The sequence below is a fragment of the Carassius auratus genome, chromosome 44 (genome assembly GCF_003368295.1).
Source record: "Carassius auratus strain Wakin chromosome 44, ASM336829v1, whole genome shotgun sequence".
In the NCBI taxonomy this organism is placed as follows: domain Eukaryota; kingdom Metazoa; phylum Chordata; class Actinopteri; order Cypriniformes; family Cyprinidae; genus Carassius; species Carassius auratus.
The window spans coordinates 7,448,497-7,472,599 of NC_039286.1; the positions used below are offsets into that span (position 1 = coordinate 7,448,497).

General features: G+C 34.8%; 1 protein-coding gene across 2 annotated transcripts; it reads right to left on the bottom strand.

Annotated features, from left to right (window-relative positions):
- Nucleotides 1-8,885: 8,885 nt before the first annotated feature.
- On the bottom strand, nt 8,886-15,111 carry LOC113061986 (fucolectin-4-like). Of its 2 annotated transcripts, XM_026231485.1 has the most exons (6): nt 15,097-15,111; nt 14,889-14,993; nt 9,856-9,925; nt 9,353-9,635; nt 9,040-9,176; nt 8,886-8,945 (listed from the first exon to the last, which is right to left on the bottom strand). In XM_026231485.1, the coding sequence occupies exons 3-6, from the start codon at nt 9,917-9,919 to the stop codon at nt 8,941-8,943; spliced, it is 489 nt and encodes a 162-aa protein (XP_026087270.1). In that variant the 5' UTR covers nt 9,920-9,925; nt 14,889-14,993; nt 15,097-15,111; the 3' UTR covers nt 8,886-8,940. The 2 variants fall into 2 exon arrangements, with proteins under 2 accessions (XP_026087270.1, XP_026087269.1); XM_026231484.1 differs by lacking the exons at nt 14,889-14,993; nt 15,097-15,111 and adding an exon at nt 10,139-10,231.
- Nucleotides 15,112-24,103: the final 8,992 nt, after the last annotated feature.

Consider the following 24,103-nt stretch of genomic DNA (forward strand, 5'->3'; position numbering starts at 1 on the left):
ACCGCTGGGTGGCAGTAAGAAGTACACAATATTGTTCCATAAAGCCACCAAAGAGTCTCGTTTGGGATGTGCCTGGTCCCGGGTTCAAATCCCGGAAGAGACGTTCAAGAAATGAGACCCAACTCACACACACAAATTGAAGTACATTTTATTTAATTGATTACATTGTTTTCCCCTTTAAAACTCCCCACAATATATATATATATATATATATATATATATATATATATATATATATATATATATATATATATATATATATAAATATATATATATATATATATATATATATATATATATATATATATATATATATATATATATATATATATATATATATATACACACATATCGGTGTGTGTGTGTGTGTGTGTGTGTGTGTGTGTGTGTGTGTGTGTGTGTGTGTGTGTGTGTGTGTGTGTGTGGCATTAATAATATAATATGTCATATTATTTAATAGATTAAAAATAAAAATAATCACTGTACAAATGTTCACTGGGCTTAATTTATCAGATGATACTGTATTTACTACTATCTACTGTAATAAAAGAAGAAGTATCTTAATGAAGACACTTCTTTATAAATAAACTATATTTATATAAATATATAAATAAATCGGTGTATTTTATTTAAAAAAAATTTTTATACAAGACATTGCAGCACTATATTGTCACTTTTTAACACAAACGAATGAAAATAATACTTCCTGTTGAACTCTAAATATACGTCTGTGGTGTGAGATGTTTCCAGATTGATTGCAACATTATGGATCTGCAAAAAGCAATGCAGTCATGTCATCCCACTTGCAAATTATGCTTTGGATTCACATTATGTGGATCAAGTTTAAGTAACTTGTGAACTAAGCATTTGTTTAATGTCTTTTCGTAGTTTATAAAATTGATATGTTGATTAACAAGTTTCTATATTATTATTATTATTGATATAACATTTTGTCTATGTAGCCTACATTATGTGTTTGTGTAAAAGAGCAGGTGAATCAGTTTTTGAACCGGTTTGTTGAAACATCCTACCTGAAAGAATCAATTCGAGCAAAAAAAATAGTTTGCCTTTTCATAGGTTTACTTCAATGGTGCTATGACATCATCGCTATGGGAACACCTCAAGTGTGACGAATTTCTGAAGTCCATATACCATCAAACCAATTTATTGGCCAATTGCGCTTAGCACCGCTCTGAGCATATGTCACGTATGCTCATATATGCGTGCTGCGTCCCATTTCATCAGACTTTAATGCCTTCAGGAAGAATCATTTGTTGCCCATCGGAAAGAGATTATTGTGTTCTAAGTCATCTATTTATATAGAGCAGTTTACTCCTCTTAGGCGGACACAATGAGTTTTCCGGTATGTATGGATGCATGTTACACAGACTCACAAGGAAACAGGTAAGAAGAACGCTTTGCGGCCTTTGTCTATTGTTGTATCAATGATATCTGTGTTTGAAAATAAGTAAGTTGCACTTTGGGCTCACTCTCTTTCTGAGGAAGGAAATATATTCATTCAAAATGCCGAGAAAGATGCCGAGGCGACTTACAAACTTTACGCTTGGGGTGACGGCAATAAGACAAGAGTGTTCAGAAAGTGAGAGAATGGAATTAATCCCCTTCTCTCTCGCGCTTTTCCCCGGACAGCGCACATTCATCAGAAGAGTTCATTCACTCTCTCCTGTTCCAACTCGGCGTAGCATCTGGATTCAATCTTGTGATTCTCTGTGGGCTCTGTAAGGATCCTCACACGAAATCAGTGTGCCCACGGCGTTTCAAGCCTCACAAAGCGAAGACTTATTCTCAGAAAAAATTCTGAGTGGTCACCCTTCTACTCCCATTAACATTCTTGTACTTTCTTCCTATCTCTCATCTCACCCTGATCCTTCTTTCATTGATTTCTTAATTACTGGATTATCCCAAGGGTTGGTGTTCTCTCCCCCCTCTGCTTCTTTTGTAGCAAAAAATTAACAATCTTCTATCGCTGAACCAGATGTAGTTTTGGCTTTGCTTGAGAACGAAGTTAATAAAGGGTATGTAAACGGTCTGCTCACATCTCCTCCATTTAATACTTTTTGAGATAATTCAATAGGAATCGCCACTTGCAAATATTCAGGGAAAAAACTGTTAATTTTTTTATGTCTTCTCCTCACTCTAATGTCACTGCAGGTGTCAACGAATGCCTTACTTCAGACCCCTTTTCACTTCACTACGATTCTGTAGATAGCACGATTCAGCTAAAGCCAACATTACCAGCACCTTCAAAATCATTTCAATTCATCCTTCTGATTGGGCTCTTTTCGGTGTCAAATGGAATTCAAAATTCTACTTTTAGTTAGACTTACTTTTTTGGTACCGGAGTAGTCCAAAAATGTTTAGCTGTCTTCCAGAAGGATTGTGTTGGATTCTGCTGAATGTCTGTAAGCTCCCATTTTTTTTTGCACTTGCTTGATTTTTTTGCATATTGATTTTCCTTCTTCCCAAAAGCATGTACTTGACACAGGTTTTCAAGGATGTTGGTGTTTCCCTCTCTAGAGAAAAAAACGCTGGGACAAATAAACTTCTTTTGAAATTCCTGGGTATATTACTCGACACAGTCAAAATGCAAGCTTCTCTCCCTAATGTAAAACTCATCAGAATTAGATCGGTTCTGGAAAATTTTTCATCTCTATGTACCGTGACTAAACGCAACATGCTTTCTTTGCTCGGTCATTTAAACGTTGCTATGAGCATAATTCCTCAAGGCAGATCTTTTGTTTGCATCCGTTAACTTTAGCTCACTCTGTGCCAAATTTGATTCACATTGATGAAGGGTGTTTGTCTGATTTTAAATTCTGGGCTCTTCTGCTTTATTCAATTCAATTCAAGTTTATTTGTATAGTGCTTTTTATGATAAAAATCATTGCAAAGCAACTTTACAGAAAATTAAGTTTCTACAATATTTAGTAGTAGCTTATGAGTGGTCATCAGTTTATGTGCAAATGACATGAATTCTCTGAAAAATGTATACAAGACATAGTCAACCAGACAATGAACACTATTAACATGAATTATAATGTGATTGCATAGTAAGTTACTCTCTAATTCAACAATCAATAATCATTTTATTACCTTAAATACATTTTTGTGGGTCATATGGATAAGAAACAAAATAAAGGTTAAGTTATAAGACATTTCATTTTTTGGATAATCTAATATTCACAACATCATCTCTCTTAAAATACCTTATAGGGTTATGATAATTAAAACAGTCCTGAGCTGAATCAAGCATCGATCACTGCAAACCAAACTATACCTTTAATAAAAGGTGTTTTTTCCCCACTAATAAAAAGACTTCATCATTAACTAGATCCACACTGGGGAGCTGCTTTATAACAGAAAATCAAGTTGTAATTCTAACTGAAAGCGACACTGACTCTGGTTTTTCATCTTTAATAATACCGAAAAGCTGTTTGATTTTAGACTATCTATAGTACTAAAGTACTAAATAAATAAACGTGACGTGACTGGACTCAGCTGGAGTACTGAAATACAGAGCTCATCCAAACATCCACATCTTTTTTAAACAGATGCATTTTAAACTGCTGCCTTCTCACCGCTGTCAGTTTTTGATATGTTTATTTTGTTTTTGGGAGAAAAACGCACAGCAAATATTAACAATCATCCAAACGCAGATCAGCATCCTCGAATGTGGAGGAAATAAGTACATCTGTCTAGTTGCAAACATATGTATATATATATATATATAGTTGAGTATCATCAGCATAACAGTGAAAACTAATCCTGTATTTTCTAATAATATTACCAAGAGGCAACATGTATATTGAAAATAGAAGAGGACCTAGGACAGATCCTTTTGGCACTCCATATTTTACTGGTGATAAATGAGATGACTCCCCATTTAAATAAACAAAATGGTAGCGATCGGACAAGTAGGATCTAAACCATCTTAGAGCCTGCTCTTGAATACCCTTATAGTTTTGTAATCGATCTATGAGTATGTCATGATCTATTGTGTAGAACTGCTAATGATGCCCCAGAATCGTCTAATGATTTGGAACTTTTTTTACATAAGCTGCCCCTTCTATAGGTTTTTGGGGGAATTTTTCAGGGGCAATGGTTTGCTAATACCTGGCCGAACGATTTTCCAAAATTAGCTTCAGGTTCTGCCTTAGCCCTTCTATGCTCAAAGTTTACACGTCTGCTTATTCCCTATTCATGACGTTTTGTCTCTAATTTAGGATAACCATTTTTCCTATTCTAATTACAACTGTGCGTTAATAACATACAACTAAAAAAAATGGAATTTAAAAATTTGCTCCATCCGTAAACTGCTTGCAGACATTCAATTCTTTGCGAGATATTATAACCCTGAATATCCAAGCATTTTCACTGTTCCCTCTATACATTTGTTTCTTAAAGGTATAGCCAAATCGTCAGTAAAATCTCACGACAACGCTTACCCATTATTTTTCGGTTTTACACTTTTATTTTAGATTTTCATCTACTTTTATTCCTGCGTAATGGTCAATTTTCTAATAACATTAACGTTTTCTTAGAAGCTATTTATCTAATGGCTTTCTACGGTTTTATGGGGAATTTACGTCTGAGTCAAAGCACTTAGATTCTTCTTGTGATTTATCATGGTTCGGTTCTCACTTAGATATTAGTGTAGTAAACTGTAATCTGTCACCTCTCCTATACATGGGGCATTCTTTTAAGATTGGGGCAGATCAAGCTACAAGCAACTTCAGCGATCAAGCTACTGGGCAGATGGTCATCTTCTGCTTTTGAATCTTACATAAGACGGTCTTATGTAAGATTCAAAAGCAGAAGATGACCATCTTATTAAGACCTGAATCACAAACAATCTCAAAGGCTCAGCAAATAATTTCAAGTTCTCAAGGTAATCTATTAGCAACTGTTGGTGGTGGTGTAATACCGTATACTCCTAATTTTTATCACTGTTTCCTATCTATAGCTTATTTAAGCTTCGTTGCTCATGGCCAATTCTGCGGTCTTCCCCTGTTGCGTCGTGTGGCATTCTCACTACATCCATCTAAATGGCTTCCTCACTATAACTAGACATTCCTCTTAATGCTTTATGGCTTCTCACTTCGTCCATCGGAGAAACTCATTCCGATGCCTATCTAGGTATTTGCTTGATATTATGCTGATATTTAAATGACCAAAATTGAGATTTTAAATATTTGAAGTGAAGGAATTGCCACCCTAGCGCAAGGATATATTCTCCTCTAAGCTCGCAGTGGGGCTGCTGCACACTCAAAAGGAATCACTCGATCTTCAGTTTTACGATCAATCACAGCAAGTTGAACACAGTCCGCCATTGCTGCACTGATGAGAATGTCTCCCAAACACTTAAGGTGTTCGGTAGCTGGATGTATGAATCCACAGAGCTCTCTCCTTTCTCTCAAAATCTGAGCTCTTGAAAACGAGCTGGATTAAATTTGTTTTTGAAGAAGAAAACAAAATTCTACCGAAATTTGTTTATGTTTGCGTGAATCATTTACACCAGACTGCTTTTAAAGGATGGAGCAGTGCCAACTGTTTGTGATCCAGCTACACCTCCAGAAGTAAGTATCATGTGTTAGTTTTCCAAATTGCCTTTATGAAAGACCGTCTTTGCAGCTTCTAAGGCTAATGTTGCCTAAGCTACCATTGTCTGTCTGTTTTAACTGATGCTGCCTTCACCTGCTACAAGAATGATCGTGAATAGTGAAAATGAAAATGAATGAAGTGGGAGTTAAAATTGCATATAAAAGCAATGTGAAGTCAACCGCTGGAATTAGTCTAGCTCATAATCACAAGTTGGGCTTATAAAAATTGTAATAGCATGCGATGGTACCATGATATATTTTTTTTTACCCCGTGCTCCCATCTGTGTAATTCATAAAGTGCATTTTCTATGCACAGTACAATCAGATGACTTTTAAACTTTGTGTGTTGGGGGAAGTTGTGGCCTAGTGGTTAGAGAGTTTGACTCCTAACCTTAAGGTTCTGGGTTCTAGTCTCGGGTCAGCAATACCATGCTGAGGTGCCCTTGAGCAAGGCACCAAATCCCCAACTGCTCCCTGGGCAGCCGCAACACTAATAGCAGAGGTGTAAAAAGTACTATTAAAAACTTACTAAAGTACAAGTAATCAGTAAAAATTTTACTCAACTAAAAGTGCAAGTATCTGGTCAAAAACATACTTGAGTAAAAGTAATAAAAAGTACAACTTTAAATTGTACTCAAGTATTAAAAAAGTAGAAGTACTTTTTTTTCCGACAGACATACAGAAGAATGGTCAAAGGGAGCGAATGAAAAAATGCAATGGCACAGGTCAAACATGTATATTTAGTTCAACAACAACAATTAAAATAAAACACAGTGGACCAAAAAAAAGTGCTTTATATGGACTTAAAATCTTTGCTTGTGTTCATGTGTAGAAAGAAAGTCATAAACATCTGAGGTTCAGTAAATGGTGAGAGAATTTTCATTTTGGGGTAAACTATCCCTTTAAAGAGCAAGATGTGATGGAGAGGCTAGAAATATATTCCAGACCGAATACAAGAATGTGTTGAATTGAGGAGAGTTTTAATTTTAAAGTTTTTAAAGGCGACTTTATTTGTGTTGTCCATTCAACATACCGTCTAAAAAGACAATTCATATTTTAAATGTTTATTTGGGACATTTAGAGTTTTTTTCTTAGCAAATATTGATAAATAATTATTTATGACTAACTACATTCATCAATAATAAAAGAATGCAATTATTAAGATTAAAAAATATTCACTGTCCTAATTTCTAATTCGTGTTTCATATAATGGCTTTGTAAATACAACTTATCCACCACCTGGTAAGAGCATCACTAAACATGAATTACAATTTATTTAGCATATAGTGTTTCTTTAAACACTTTTTTTTTATTTGTAACACTGAATAAAAAAAAATCCCACAAAAATATTAATTGTATTTAAATTATCATCAATGATTTTATTTGAACTCAATTTTATACATTCAGCTTTTTGGGGGGGATTGCACAACTTTGCTACCTCAATATGCTTCCTCAGATTTGATGGTGAACTTTTGAAGCCAGACATTTACCTGATGAATGTCATAACTGAAGTAGAAATGTGTGTGTTTGATGCATGAAAACAATGATCATTAGTTCTCACATCAGGCACACGTTTGAGCTTCTGTTTACCATATTTATTGTGCATAATATAAAATAAAAAAATATAATGAACTTTGCAAGATTAAATAAAATTGTAAGGAGTAAAAAGTAAAAAAAAGAAAATGGTTGCACTTTATTTTACAGTACGTGTACTAACATGTACTTATAGTGTATTTACAGTGTATTTATCTAAGAAAGTTCTGGTAATACAATGTAACTACATGGGGTAGAGTTAGGTTTAGGGGTAGGTTCAGGGTTAGTACCTAGTTATTACATAGTTATTGTAATTACTATAATAAGTACATAGTATGTACATGAGGAACAGGACTTTAAAATAAAGTGCTACCAAAAAAATCTTCAGAAATGTAATCAAGTAAAAGAACAAGTAGTCAGATTAAATTGTACTTGAGTAAAGTACAAATCCCCCAAAATAATACTTAAGTACAGTAATCAAGTAAAATTACTCAAGTGTTTTACACCTCTGACTAATAGTGGAATGTTTATTTGCAAAGGCTGCACCAGAAGCTCCTCCGTCTTCTCAAGTGCACCAGCTCATTTGCAATTAAAGGGGAAGACACAAAAATTATGTGTTTGACTTGTACCCTAAAAGTGGCAATTTTTACAAGCTATAAAAAATTATCTATAAAGTATTTTGATTTAAAACTTGACATACACACAATGGGGACATTAGAGACTTATTTGACATCTTGTGAAAAGGATGCATAATAGGTTCCCTTTAACTGAGTTTGTGTTTTTCTTTACTGCCTTCATTATTATTTCCATTTTTATAGGGAATTAAACTGTCATTTGTCCATTTGTCTGTTTAAACTGTACTTTGTTACTCTTTTACACAAAATATATAGCATAGACTACAGATATGTATGTTTTCATAGCATTAGGTTGGCATGTCTGTTTGAAGGACAGCATTGGGCTGAATGTGGAATAGTGTGTTTTGTCAATTAAAAAAGAGGCTTTTTATCAGATTAATTGAAAAAATAATTGGCCAGCTAATCAATTATCAAAATTATAGTTAGCTCCAGCCCTACTGTCAATTTCATAAATCGGCTACATGAGTACATTTCATACAAATACTTCATCTTCATTGTAAACTGACAAATTGGCCATTTTGACTCATCAAATGAAAAACAACATTCAATGCTTTAGCCATTCTTTATTATTCATTTAGAAAGCAAAGACAAATAAAGATTAGATGTTTTTAGGGTATTATTCTGCAACAACCAGCCCAACAAAAGTATAACTGATAACAGTTTTCTAAATCACCAGTCCCTTATAACCATTGATCAGTTGCATAAACATAGCCATTAAGACTGTGTCTTAAGGACTAGTTTGACCAACTAGCAGTTAGCCAAGAGCCATTTAGTTTTACTTTTGTGATTAAAATTGGGCAAATCTACTGTTTTGTAATTGACTTTAAATCCTTTTGAACAGTCTTTAAGAAAACAACAGATGACAACATTTTAAGACTAGTCTAGGTAGTTTATCCAACTGGCCCCATGTAAAAACATCTTTATTAACTCAAATTTTTCACTTACAGCACATTTTAATAAGGCATTTTAAAAACTTTTTTTTTAAGTTGCATTGAAACCGCTCTTAAGGATAAAATATGCATTTAAAAAGTAGAAGAATGAAATAAGTGCAATAATAGTATCGTTTAGAAATGCTTGTCTCATGTTTTTTTTTTTGTTTTTTTTTTGCTTCAGGGATGAGTTGACTGAGGTGTAGCTTAATCTTGCTGCACTTAATCTGCCAATGAAATCAGAAAGGCACATTAATATTGATACATACAGAACATATGTGCACAAACAAACCACTTTCTCTCTCTCGCTTTGTCTCTCACCTGCAAACACCTCGACTTCACACAGAGTAAGGTATTTATTCAGCCCAGGTAGAAAAATGTTGACATATCTCCCCTTAACAGGCGTAAAATCAAATGTTTGTGTGCCTCCAGGTTGGATGTATCCAATAATTCTAACCCTGATACACACAGAGAAAGATAAACAGAGAGCTACATAGCAATCAAAAAGGCATGTAGCAAATGAAATACTTTTCTGACAAAGTCGTTTGTATTCAAATAATTTATTCAAAGTAATTTGTTCTTATTTATTCTTACATTCTTAAAGTAGAGAGCGAGAATGCAAGACAGCACTTACAGCTGATTGCTGTTGCCATTATATGCCAGGCTGTTGCCGATACGGATCTGAGCACCAATTAACCTCTCTGCACAACAGTCTCCTCGATTAGTGATTCTAACCCTGGTTATCTTGTGCGCTTTCTTCAAGTCAACTCTCCACCAGGGATTGCTCCCTCCAGCAGTGTGCGTGCAGGACCCGAGAAAGTAATTTGACTGCCTATTGCCATCAATACCATTTTGAGCAGCTCCTAAATAATCGTATGTGGAAGACTGGACAGCTGCAGCTCCAAGAGCGAGATTCCCTGTTCAACATAAATATGTATATAAATATATACTTTACTATGCTAAAGTACAGAGAGAGAGGGAGAGAGAGAGAAAGAGAGAGAGAGACAAGTTTTAAATAACCACTAATTATATTTCAGTCTATAATTTGAAATTAATTAATAACATGATAATCAATAGCTACTGAACTTCTTTGTTTCTTGAATTCAGGCATTTTTACTTATATTAGTCAAAACTTACCAGACAAATCAGCAATGCATAGCCCAGGAAAAAGTGTGAGGAACAAAATCACAAGGTCAGCCATCCTCACCTATGATATAATAGAACAGATAGACTGAGCCTATGATTGTTTTCTGTATTATTAAATGTTTGTCATAATTTTATACATAAATAAATAAATGCCATACAATCAGTGCAGTGTCTTTTTGCTGAGACACTAAAATACAACAGCTTGACCTGCAAGTGATTGATTTTTTTGTGTGTTCCGCTGATGGTGGGAAAATAGTTATATCATGATCCTTACCTGCCTTTCTTCGGTGTAAATGTGTGTGAACCAGATCAACAAGGATGAGTGCATTGATATTTATGTGGGTTGCTCTTTGACCTTGTATGAATGTGTAAGTGTTTGTGGAGGATATGTTGCAAAATCAGATAAACTATTTCAAATTATTCACATCTGTTGTAAATAGATAAGTAAATAACACCAACTTCTGTTTAAAAAAAATGATGTCAAATTCTCTTTTTTAATTTTGCCAAGAACGTTAAAGGAAATAAGTGAAGTAACTTTTTAAGCAATCTTTCAAATAACTGGCCTATGTTTGTAGTCTGTTTGATGGATATAGCTGTAAGATTTGAGATGTTTTTCAACATCTCAACAATTCAGAAAAAACAGAGGTGTCAATTATAGGGCCTAAAAACTCTGCTTGTAATAACTTAGAACACTGTCTAAGACTTGATGGTTGCTCTGTCAATTCTTCGTCATCAGTTAGGAACCTAGGTGTGCTACTTGATCGCAATCTTTCCTTCGAAAGCCACGTTTCTAGCATTTGTAAAACTGCATTTTTCCATCTCAAAAATATATCTAAATTACGGCCTATGCTCTCAATGTCAAATGCAGAAGTGTGAAGTGAAGTGAAAGTGACATTCAGCCATGTATGGTGACCCATACTCAGAATTTGTGCTCTGCATTTAACCCATCCGAAATGCACACACACAGAGCAGTGAACACACACACACACACTGTGAGCACACACCCGGAGCAGTGGGCAGCCATTTATGCTGTGGCGCCCGGGGAGCAGTTGGGGGTTCAATGCCTTGCTCAAGGGCACCTAAGTCGTGGAATTGAAGGTGGAGAGAGAGCTGTTCATGCACTACCCCCACCCACAATTCCGTCCAGCCCAAGACTAGAACTCACAACCCTTCGATTGGGAGTCCAACCCTCTAACCATTAGGCCACGACTTCCCCTAAAACAAAAATGTTAATCCATGCATTTATGACTTCAAGGTTAGACTATTGTAATGCTTTATTGGGTGGTTGTTCTGCACGCTTAGTAAACAAACTACAGCTAGTCCAAAATGCAGCAGCAAGAGTTCTTACTAGAACCAGGAAGTATGACCATATTAGCCCGGTCCTGTCCACACTGCACTGGCTCCCTATCAAACATCGTATAGATTTTAAAATATTGCTTATTACTTATAAAGCCCTGAATGGTTTAGCACCTCAGTATTTGAATGAGCTCCTTTTACATTGTACTCCTCTACGTCCGCTTCGTTCTCAAAAATCAGGCAATTTGATAATACCTAGAATATCAAAATCAACTGCGGGCGGCAGATCCTTTTCCTATTTGGCGCCTAAACTCTGGAATAACCTACCTAACATTGTTCGGGAGGCAGACACACTCTTGCAGTTTAAATCTAGATTAAAGACCCCTCTCTTTAACCTGGTATACACATAACATACTAATATGCTTTTAATATCCAAATCCATTAAAGGATTTTTAGGCTGCATTAATTAGGTAAACCGGAACCGCTTGAGCACCTGCCCCTTTGCCCTTTGGTGCCCAAAGTGCCCTTTTGTCAAAGCAAAATTTCCTCAATTTTTTTTGTCATAACGTTTCCTTTTGTGAATGCCTGCTCATGCCCAATCTAAATATTAGTAAAATTTTGAATAATAATTTAGCCGTCAATAAGATGACCAACATGATGACCTTTGACCTGACGACGACGACCTCTTCATCCGACCTGGACGATTTGTCACGCCGCACGCGCATTTTTTAATTGTCAGAGGATATTTTCAACACCGCGGAAGCTGGTAAGTGGTGTTTCATTCTCAACGAAGTTATTTTTATATTTATTTACTTATTATTTTACAAGAACGACAGTGATGTGAGAAAATGCAGATATGTTCTTTATATTGCGGTGTGTAGCCTGTAGTGTAGAGTAGTGGTGGAAATTATGATTCTTTCTAGTGATTCGTTCATTTTCAGTTCGTTCACCAAAATGATTCGTTCAGAATCGTTCACTGATTCGTTCAGTGACCATTTCTTCGTATTACACAAAATAAGACAGCAGATGGCAAAAAAAAGTGTATGTTGTTATGTCTTAAGTCAACGAACGTATTCACTTGTTGCAAAAACTGATCTGGCTTTATTAAAATGTGTGTATAATCGCATTCAATATATAAAGTCTAATTAAGTTGTTCAGATGAACAAAGCACAAGGTTTTCTTGCCTAAATAGCATTTTAATTGTTTGGTCAGACAGTTTGTATATTATATATTCACATTCATCAATCGTGGATTAAACGTGGAGTTGCTAAATATCAAAACAAGCGTATGTGCACAGTACAGTACCTATAACTGCGCTTTGCATTTTTGCGAGATTGACATGCTAAATGGCAGACTGACCCGGTTTACTCTCATTCATTTCGTTCACGAACGAGATAAGCTATGTACCAGTTCATTTCATTCACGAACGACATGTATCCGTTCATTCAGCTCGTTCACGAATGACATGTGTGCCAGTTCAGTCATTTCATTCACGAACGAGATTTACTAAATCATTCAACTCGTGCACGAACGACATGTGCTTTGCCGATTGAGAAACGTGATTGGTAAACTGTTTGCCAGAATATACCCTGACCATCAGGTCAGTCATTTCATTCACGAACGAGATGTATCATTCAACTCGTGCACGAACGACATGTGTGCCAGTTCAGTCATTTCATTCACGAACGATATGTATCAGCTCATTCAACTCATTCACGAACGACATGGGTACCAGTTCAGTCATTTCGTTCACAAACAATAAGATCTCTAGATCTAGTTCAGACTCATATGAAACTCGTTCATTGAAGGGCGTATTCGTTCACTACATTCAACAAATCAAATACTCTGTCACATCTCATACTCGAAGGCTATTGGCTCGAGGTTGAGTAATTCTTTGACAGGATGAAATACTCGGTTCACTGAGCTGCGCATGCGCTGCTTATAGCGCCGCGCTGCTGTGGAGGGAGGAACTTCACTGAACGAGAAATATGAGTCAGTGGATTACGTGAACGAGAACGATTCGTTCACCTAAAAGATTCGTTCAAAAAGAACGATTCGTTCACGAACGACACATCACTAGTGTAGAGTAACGTTAGCGTGCTGTTTGAGGGAGAAACGTTTCACCTGCATTGAGGGCAGAGGCGTCATGCCCAAAGATTTCTGAGCCAAGTTGATTTTAAATACAGCTTCCAAACGACCAAAAAAAAAAAAAAAAAAAAAAACAGCAGATTAATATTTTTTATATATTTGATATAATCACACTGTTGTGATTAGATCGTTCAGTGCACAGCATCAGCTGCTAAATTCAAATCCGTGTGCGCTGGCTGGCGCTGAGCCAGAGACGTTCGTACAACGCTTCATGACAATCAACGGTTCTGTTGCGCGAATGCAATGGCCAATCGGAGACGTGCAGAAGAGTCATCGTGAAACGCGGTGTTTTTGTTCACTTGCTCGCTGACTGAATTATGGAAATATTTAGCAAATTCTTTCTTCAGAGAGAGAGAGAGAAAAAAAAACTAAAAAAAAATCCTGATGTGCATAATGTAATGTAAAGTGCTTCAGTGATTGTAATGGTAGTTTTTGAGAGTGCCTGAACTCTGGCTAGACTGAATGAAAATGTTATTTGATAATGTAAATGTTCTTTACTCTCTGTAACATGAAAGTGTTAAAATAAGTAATTTACAATATTGTTATTAAAAATTACATTAAATACAAATTCAGTCGTATTAAAAATATTTTATGGCATGATATGGCACTTAAGCAAAAAGTCGGCGTTTTATGTGTAGTTAATAGATTACACTTTCCATTTATTGATCAAATAACAATCTATAAAGGTGCAAAACGCGTTTACTTACACGTTTGAGAATCGAGATATTTCCTGATATAAGCGTGTTTGGAATTGTTTTGAATAAAAAGGAAAAATAAATAAAACATAAGCCTATATAAGTTATACAGTGCTTTCATAGCATGACTCAGTTGTTTATTGTTTTGTATCAATATTTAAAGTGGACTTATTGATTAGGTGCAAGAATAGTAGTGATGGTTAAAATAATAGATTGATGATGAAATAGTAGATTGTGCCTTGTTCCTAGATGGACAGAGACTGGAAAGTAATAGATCAGATGAGGAGATGGAGATAGAGGAAGAAAAAGAGGCAAATGTAGACGCACAAGTGACAGAAAGAGCAGGTAAGCAAGCCAGTATACAGAGGCTGGTTAAAGAGGAAAATATAGTTTTTACTATAACAGCTGTTCTTAATTATTCTGTAGAACAGAGAAGAAAAAGCCATCAGGTTGGGACAATTTGAGACATTTCAGTTTCTAATCCCAGAGTTATTATTAGGTGGAAATAATTTTTCTTTTTTTACTTTTAAACTTAAAATTGTCTCTTCTAATATTTTTCTTTTTCAAAACTGCATCACAGCATTTGCTGCCATATCAATACATTAATCATCCTTATCGATATGCAAATCGGCAAGGAATGCATCACAATATATTGCTGTATTGCTATTTTGAAGCACGCTATTTAAAGCCTTGTTCCATGTGCCCCTTTTATACTTTGAGCACCTGCCCCTCCAAAGGTCTCTGCACGGCCCTGGTAGCTTTCTAAAATCTTTAACACAGAAGTGAATTGCAATCTGTTGTTATTCAGTTGATGAATGTAAAATGACCCTTTTGCTTTAAAAGCCTTCACAGCATTGATCATTTCACATAAGGATTTGCCTTTACCTTGTAACTGAAGATTGAGCTGATTCAGTTTCTCATGTTACATCAGCCAAGAATCCCAGGTCAAGCAGCCACCCAGCGTCAGACAACAAATTGGTGTCTTCCTCCCTTGTTTCCATAAAAACTTTAACTTCACTCAGCAAGGAAATAAAGCGGTGAAGTACTTTACCCCTATTCAACCACCCCACTTCTGTGTAAAAACAGAACTCACCATACTCTGCAGAAAGTTCATCAGAAAGAGTTTGAAGCATCTGTGCTGTTTGGACTTTAATCGAATTAAGTTGATAATCCGAACAACCGTTGTCATGACATGATTGAAGCACATAATTTTAATGCAGATCACCTGCTGATGAATGATGCAATGATAGTTCAGAAATGCAGGAAAATCTGGGTCTTGCATTGTGCAATAAATCCAGAGTGGGTCCTATCATGGCTTGAGCTCCAACTGTTGTCATACAGTTTACAGACAAATGTATTTTTCCCAAGAAGTTATCTTTCAAAATAAAGTACAGGTAAAAATAACAAAAATGCATGTTGTTTTATTAAAGGAATTGTAAAATATAAATTAAGATATAGGCATAATATATGAAAATATTGACATTGCAAATTAATCCACCCCCTAAAATAGGCTACCACTTTTAATGATTGGTTTATTGAACGTTAAGCCCATTACTAATAGGGACAACCCATTCCAAAAATGCGCCCCGGTGAACTGACCGTTTTTCCGTCTTTAAAATAGCAAAAGTGGTTTTTGACATGCCCTGAGTGCACCTGCATCGTGCACTTTTGTGTTTATATTGTTAAAATAGGGCCGGGTGTATGATAGGGCCACTAGTGTCATAAAGTTTTTGCTTGTAAATTTTTAATGTTGTGATTTCTTTGGCAGAGGAGTCAACTACAACACTGACAATTTTAGGTATGCATGACCTTACATGTGCTCTGGGTAAAAACATAAAGATTTAGGATGTCTATAAAGCAAACGAAGACTGATTCTCAGTGTAAAAGGAGACTGTGTGATTGAGTTTGAATCATTGTGTAGACCAGTGGTTCCCAACCTTTTTTTTAACTTGAGGCCCACACACATAATATAAGAAAATAATTATATTGTATTAAAAATATAGGCTACTACAGGCAATCAACACTGTACTCAATTAAGCCAGTGGTTTTCTAAACCTTTTGCAGTGGTGTACCCCCTAGGGCATTTAGCCTAACATTCTTAGCCCCCACTTAGACCGCAGTCACACCTTTTTGGTTAAGGGACTATATCTGCCCCCTTAAATTGATTTACAGATGCATTTTTACTGTTATAGAGGCAAAGTTTTTCTAGCCTTATTAATTGTATGTCATGTTTTATGATGAAACACCTCTATTGCTTTGAGACGCCCATTCTGTTGCGGATTTCGTTGTAACTATATTTAGTTGTAAAATACAATATGGACAATATTATGTTTAAAATGTAGGCTTCTTTTAAAATGTACACTTTTAGGCCTATATAAAATCAATGTCACATATTTAATATTTTGGATATTCCGGGAAAATTGCATTCTCGTATAGGATCCAGAGAAAAATGAGAACGTAACAGTGTTTGCTTTATAACATTTCAAATATTTTTTAATACTCTTCAAACTGAATTCAAAATCAAATTATGCCCTACTGTAGCCTAAGTAATTGAGTATTTTGTACCAGTGATTTGATCGCGCTATCACCTCATGCAAACATATTCATTGCAAGTGTGGCCTGTTCATTATTAAAATAAAGATCACTGATACAGATATAACGTTAAACAGTCTTTAAATAATCTGTATTATGTCTGTGATGTATCGTGAGCCCCGGCCCACAAACTGCAAAGTCGTCCGCTGTAATAGTCAATGGAGGAGGTAGTGGTGGCAGATTAAGAAGAGAAGAGAGTCTTGAAGAGTGTCCGAGCGTCACTACAGCTGTTAATTTTGTTGTGGTAGTAGGACCTCAGTCCAGTCCTTGTGAAGTTCACTCAAATTCTTGAATCGATTTTGTTTGCAATCCTCATAATGCTGCTGTTCTCTCGGATGGTTGTGCATCTTTTTTTTCCCACACTTTTTCCTTCCACTCAACTTTCTGTTAACATGCTTGGATACAGCACTCTGTGAACAGCCAGCTTCTTTGGCAATTAATGTTTGTGGCTTACCCTCATTGTGAAGGGTGTCAATGATTGTCTTCTGGACAACTGTCAGATCAGCAGTCTACCCCATGAGTATGTAGCCTGGTGAACCAATCTGAGAGACCATTTTGGAGGCTCAGGAAACCTTTTTGAGATGATTATTTGATTGGCATATTACCATATATATTTTTGAGATAGTGAATTGGTGGGTTTTTTGATAAATGTGAGCCAAAATAATCACAATTAAAAGAACCAAAGACTAGAGTTGGGGTACTCGAACTTGGACTCTGACTCGAGTCCGGACTCGAGTCCAATTTTGAATGAACTCGGACTTGTCACGCACTCGGGTGAATTTGTACTCGGACTTGACACGGACTTGAACATTTTGGACTCGGAAAATATTCCAAGTACAGTCGAGTCCACGTCATGTGTAACAATAAAACCAGCATAAAATTGAAATTATAAATTAATGAATGTCTCCCCTTCTGTCATTTTACTGCACCACACCGGCAGGCAGTAGTCTCATGCTTGCAGACGAAACACACGCACCACTCACTGGATATCAATGTGGATTAGTGATGGGAAGTTCGATTCTTTTCCGCGAACCGGTTCTTTCGGACGGTTTGATTCAATAAACCGGTTGAAAAAAAAAACAGTTCACCGGATACATAATCCATTGCGATGTATTTATTATTAAATGAATTTACGTTTCGTCAGATTGCCCTTCATTCAAGCCCTCGGTTTACCCGCACTCATTACATTAGCACAAAATCAGTTCAGAATCAATCACCAAAAGAATCAGTTCGGGTTCAGACGCGCTGTGAGTCATTCGGCTTCATGCTGAATCACGAATGCGCAGTATCATCAGCTCCTCGGTTCTCGAATCGGACGCGTCCGAAAGAAACGGTTTTCGGTTCAGTTTACTGATGATCTGAAAAAACTGATACAACCGGTTCTTGACTCGAGAAGGAGAATCGCTCAAAACCCGGGTAGGAAAATCTGACAGGGTAGGATAAAATGTCAGGACACCGGCACATGCTGCAGTTCAGTATCATCAGCTGCTCTACTCGTGTTCATGTTCTGTTTACTACAAACTCAGTTTGTCAATCTGTCATCATTAACTATAAATACAGTACAGATATTTCATAAATCATCCCTTATTCATATTAAACATGGAGTCTTTAGAGTCTTAATTATTGTCCAACTTCCCTGAAAACCCCTTTGGCCTATACATAATCTACAATATACAGATTAGAAACATGTAGCCCCTATCTTAAAAAAAACAACGTGTATATATATATATATATATATATATATATATATATATATATATATATATATACATATTTTTTTTATAGTTTTATCACACTTTCCGATGTTTAACAAAATACTTGAAAAATTACACGCATGCGTAATCTCATCAGTTCATCTGTTCTCAAATCGAACGCCTCTGAAAGAAACGGTTTTCGGTTCAGTGTACTGCTGATCCGAAAACCGATGCAACCGACTACCAGAGACAGCAGCAGCAACCAACAGATGCTGCACAGCTCAGCATTGCAGTTATTTTATCAGTTATCAGCATAGGTTCATTTGTATTTTCATGCACTTGTAATACAATAAAACCTTTGAAAACTTTTTTGATAGGAAACTAGTTCTGTTGACATAAAATAAAAATGTTCAATGGCAATGACTAGATGTAACAGTGGTATTTTTTTTATTACATTTTTATATTGCCATTGGTTTAATGGGTTGAAAGGTTAAAATATTAATAGAATGTAAAATGTACAATACCAATTTATAATCTTTTTTAATTTAATTACTTTCTGGACTCGGGCGGACTCGACTCGGACTCGGCCTTTAAGAACTCGGACTTGAGTCCAACTCGGCCCCTTTTGGACTCGGACTCGGACTCGATGTTTGTGGACTTGGTCTTGACTCGTACTCGACAAAGGTGGACTCGGACCCAACTCTACCAAAGACTTAACCTACTTCAGTCTGTGCAATGAATTTATTTAATAAACAAGTTTCACAATTTGGGTTGAATTAGTGAAACTGTCCACAATATACAAATTTGAGATGCACCTGTAATACAACACATTGACTGAGCCTATGATTGTTTTCTGTTTTATCTAATTTTTTAAGTCATCACATGTCATAAAGTGCACTGTCCTTTTGCTTTGACACTAAAATACAACATCTTAACCTGCAAGTGATTGGTTTCCAGATTTGAAGTGTCACATATTCGCATGTGTGTTCTGCTGATGGTGGTGGGAAAAGAGTTACATCATGATCCTTACCTGGCTGTCTTCAGTGTAAATGTGCATTTAAGTGCATTGATCTTTATGTGGTTTGCTCTTTGCCCTTTCACAGTATGTATGTGTAAGTGTTTGTGGAGGATGTGTTGCAAAATCAGATAAACTATTTCAAATTACTCACGTCTGTTCTAAATAGATAAGTAAATAACACCAACTTCTGTTTCAAAAAATGGATGTTAAATTCCCTTTTTTACCTTAGCAAAGAACTTTAAAGAAAATAAGTGAAGTAATTTTTTAAGCAGTATCATTATTTCGTACAATAATGGACACAGCAAATGATGGTGACATATTTTTGCACTATTTTCTGTATTTTCTTCAACTTATAATGATCAATAAGATGTTTTACTTAAATATTGTGGACAGTTAAGAAAAACCATTAAATTATCATAAAGTTTGAACACTGCTTTAATTCAAATAATCAACCGTAAATGCGAAACAGTGGTTTATTTTATTTTTTTGACCTATCTGCAAGATTATACCATCTTGACTGCATAAATATACCAATACAGTTTATTCAAACATACCACACACAATTTTATGTTTATGTGTGTGTTTGTGTGTGTGTGAGGATGCGTGTGTGAGAGTGTGGATGCATGTGTGAGTGTGAAGATGTGTGTGTGAGAGTGTGTGATAAGGATGCATTTGTGAGAGTATATGAAAGTGTGTAACTGTGTGTGAGGATGTGTTTGAGAGAGTGTCTGTGTGTGAGTGTGAGGATGTGTGTGTGACTGTATGTGAGTCTGAGAATGCATGTGAGAGAATGCAGATGTGAGTGTGCGAGTGTGAGGATGCATTTGTGAGGGTGTGTGTGTGAGAGTGTGTGAGTGTGAGGATGTGTGTGACTGTGTATACGTGAGTGTGAGTGTGAGGATGCATGTGTGACTGTTTGTGTGAGAATGCATGTGAAAGAAAGTGTAAGTGATAGTGTGTGGGTGTGAGGAGGCTTTTGTGACTGTCTATGTGAGAATGTGTGAGGATATGTGTGAGAATGCGTGTTTGACTGTATGTGTACGAGAGTGTGTGAGCGTGAGATTATGTAAGGATGCGTGAGTCAATGTGTGTTAAAAAAAGTGTTTTTGTGAGTGAGTGTGTAATTAAACAAGATCGGAACTCCACGCAGCTCCCGCACTATTGTCCATTGGAAATGAATGACTTCCGGTCTGTCACTTGTCATTTGTCAGAGACAGTGGAAAGGCGGCTTTATACCTTAAAAAGTAAAAAAAAAAAAAGCATAGGTAGCAATATTCAATTTGGAATGTAATATGCAAAATTACAATGCAATATGTAAAATGGCAATGCATTTCTGTATTTACATTTACATTTTCCAATACATCTGTGCAACCTTTGGTGCAAAATGAAAATGAAGATTTAATTACATAATTTTCATTTGCCATTTCATACTAGTTTTAATATGTGAAATGAATACTAATTTTAACGCCTTTTAAGTTGCAAAATTAAAATTAAAACGTATTACAGACATGATTAGAATTCAAGCAAAAACTGTGGCAAAATTATAATTCAAATGTTATTTTTCTTGATTACATTTACACTCACAGTCAGGACACTTACGATTGCATTTTCATTTATTGTCCCACAATGAATGTAGCAAAATTCAATGTGCACAAAAAAAATTAAAATTAATTTTGTAATTAAACATGTTTCTGTACAAGCGGTATTGTTTCAACAAAACAGTGACATGCACAAACATTGTTAAATGTTGTAGCATCCTAAACACATTCTTAGTGACCATTCCATCTGATTCATTGGACTAAAATACAAGTTAGCAATACTTTACAACTATCGATATTCCATGTTTGCTGTGCTGATTTAAGACATATGACAATAAATTAGGGATGTCGATTTAACGCATTAATTTGGGGGCAACCAATTATGCCCATACAGAAGTCAAAGATTGAAATATATTAATTATAAATAGATTTTCATGTATTTAGATATCTTAAATCCAAATAGAAGAAAATATGTTATACAATGTATGTTATACAATACATATTTTTAAATATATTTTAAAAATATATTTAAATATTTGATTGTTTTTTTAACATAAACATTTAAACATAAATGTAAATATATTTTTTATCAGAAATATTTACATATACCGTATTTATTTCCTTTATATGTAAATACATTTAGATATCAGACTAACTGATTCACACTGGTGCACTTATGAATAGATGTATCATAGGAAACCAAGTTAAATAAATCTCACACATTACATACAGTGTTATGGTCATTTCACACTGCCACAAAAACTTATTTTTATTCTTTTTTAAATGCTTATTTTGTTTTGTTTGGTCAGTGAGTTCACCCTGTTGGAGTGTAGCAGTGTGAAATGGCTTTGAGATGCTTTGGCAGGGTTTCTGCAGGATTTATAACCTCAAATTTAAGACTTTATAAGACCTTTTTTAAGACCTGAACACATAAAATTAATACCGTATGAGCGGGATAGGGGAATGTCAATAGTACCATATAAAGTACCATAAATATACTTAAAAAGCATAATTTACAGTTCAGATACAAGTTTTCACAAAATCAAAGTTTTTAAACTATAAACTTTACATTTCAGCCTTTAAAGTCAAAAGTATTAATTCATATATTAATTTAAACAATTATTATCAATAAATTGCTATATCAATTAAATAACATAAATTAGGCGATATTGATAAAAAAAAAGATATCTCCAAAATATTCTGGGATTTTATTGATAACAATAATCAGATGACATTTTGTTATTGTGCTGATATCTTAAGGACTATAATGAACAGCTGACTCCTGAATTTGTTGATATTCTTCATATTGTGAGTGGTCAGTTCACAGCAGTAATCCATCAAGTTTTATGGGAATTTTTACCTTCAGTCAAGTCAGTTTTTTTTTTTTTTCTAGAAGTGGACACCATTATTTAAGTCAGATTCTTGCATTTGGGTTGTTACCAAGCAAATTAAATCAGCATCAACAGAATTTATCTCTGCAATGCAGAGGAAACATTGAAGCTGCATTAGAAGTGTCATTTACATGCATTTACACACTGTTTAATCCAGCTCAGAGTGACATGGAATACCTTAACCTGCAGTTACATATGCATGAATAATGTTTAGATATTTTAAACATAAAATATTTAAAACTGATGTTTGAACTTATAAAAAAAATTGAAAGATTCCTCAATTTCTTTTTATTTCTTTTTTTGAGAAATAGAGCAAAAACAGGAAATATGGTGTCTAAAGCCTAATCTCTTAATATCTATTTGTTTATTTAACTGTTGAATAAAATCACTATCACATTTGTAATCATGGTTGCTTTTGGAGAGAAAAAACAGCACTTCATGTGATATTAACTATATGAAATTATATAAATATAAATTGTCTACCCCTATCTTAAATGATGTGGTAATTCTAAATGCATTTTAATAGACTGATTAATGCATGCAGCGAAATCATGCACTGTAAATGTTATTTTATCTTTGCTATTATAAATAAGAACAGATGCAAAAAAAAAAAAAAAACAGTACAAGTAGCCTAGAAAGAAACAAAGATGAATTACCTTTATCATTTTATAATCTAAACTGATTATTAAAACTACAAAGGCAGTTCAATGAATTGCAGCGAGTGATGCCCTCTTTTCTTATATTAATCGATTAACATTATGACAATGATACAAACAGCCTATATGGTTGCACTTTATTTTACAGTACGTGTACTAACATGTACTTATAGTGTACTTACAGTGTATTTATCTAAGAAAGTTCTGGTAATACAAGGTAACTACATGGGGTAGGGTTAGGTTTAGGGGTAGGTTCAAGGTTAGTACCTAGTTATTACTTAGTTATTGTAATGACTATAATAAGTGTATAGTATGTACATGAGGAACAGGACTTTAAAATAAAGTGCTACCGCCTATACTGTAATGCATGAATCTAATTCCCCCAACCCCTTGTGAAAAAGAAGTGCACTTAAGTATACTTTTATAAAGTGTACTTATTGCGGAAATAATATACTTTAAAATAACACACATAAGTGCAAATAAAATTGTATTTTTGCCGTTTAAGTACATTGTATTTGTAAATAATTTCAAATGTATCACATTTTAAAGTTATGTTAAATGCTAAGCTGAACTTTTGAGTGATTTTTTGGACAAATTAAGTGGGACTTAAGTGGGACTTTTTAGTACCATCTTTATATGTAAATTATACATTTATAATTGCTTCTAGTGTCTTTAAAATATGCTTAAAGTGTACTACTAATGTACTGACAAGCAATTAATGTGAACTAAAATACACTTTAATATCAGATAACAATACACTTAAGTGTGAATTAAATGTAATGTTTTTGACCACATAAATGCATATTATTTGTAATCAATTTCAAATATATTGCAATTTAAAATTACATTAATTGCAATTAGTTTAACTTTTGAGTGAAATTTTTTAACCACTTAAGTAACTTGGGACTTTAGTATATATTTTATATGTGATTTGAAATATGGTAAATATGTATGTAATTAATGTGAACTAAAATACACTTCAATGTCATATACCTCTGGCAATGATGTTGAAATGAGTATATTAAAAAATGTATAATAATAACCTCTTAATAACCTAGTTACAATCAACGCAAAAACACAAAATGGAAAACCCTCTACATTTATTGACAAAACTTAAAGGAGTTGCTGAAAATTACCCTTAAGTGTCACTTATGGATTTCTTTAGGTGGAACCTAATAAACCCTTAGAATTTCTCTTAAAGTGTTAGTTCA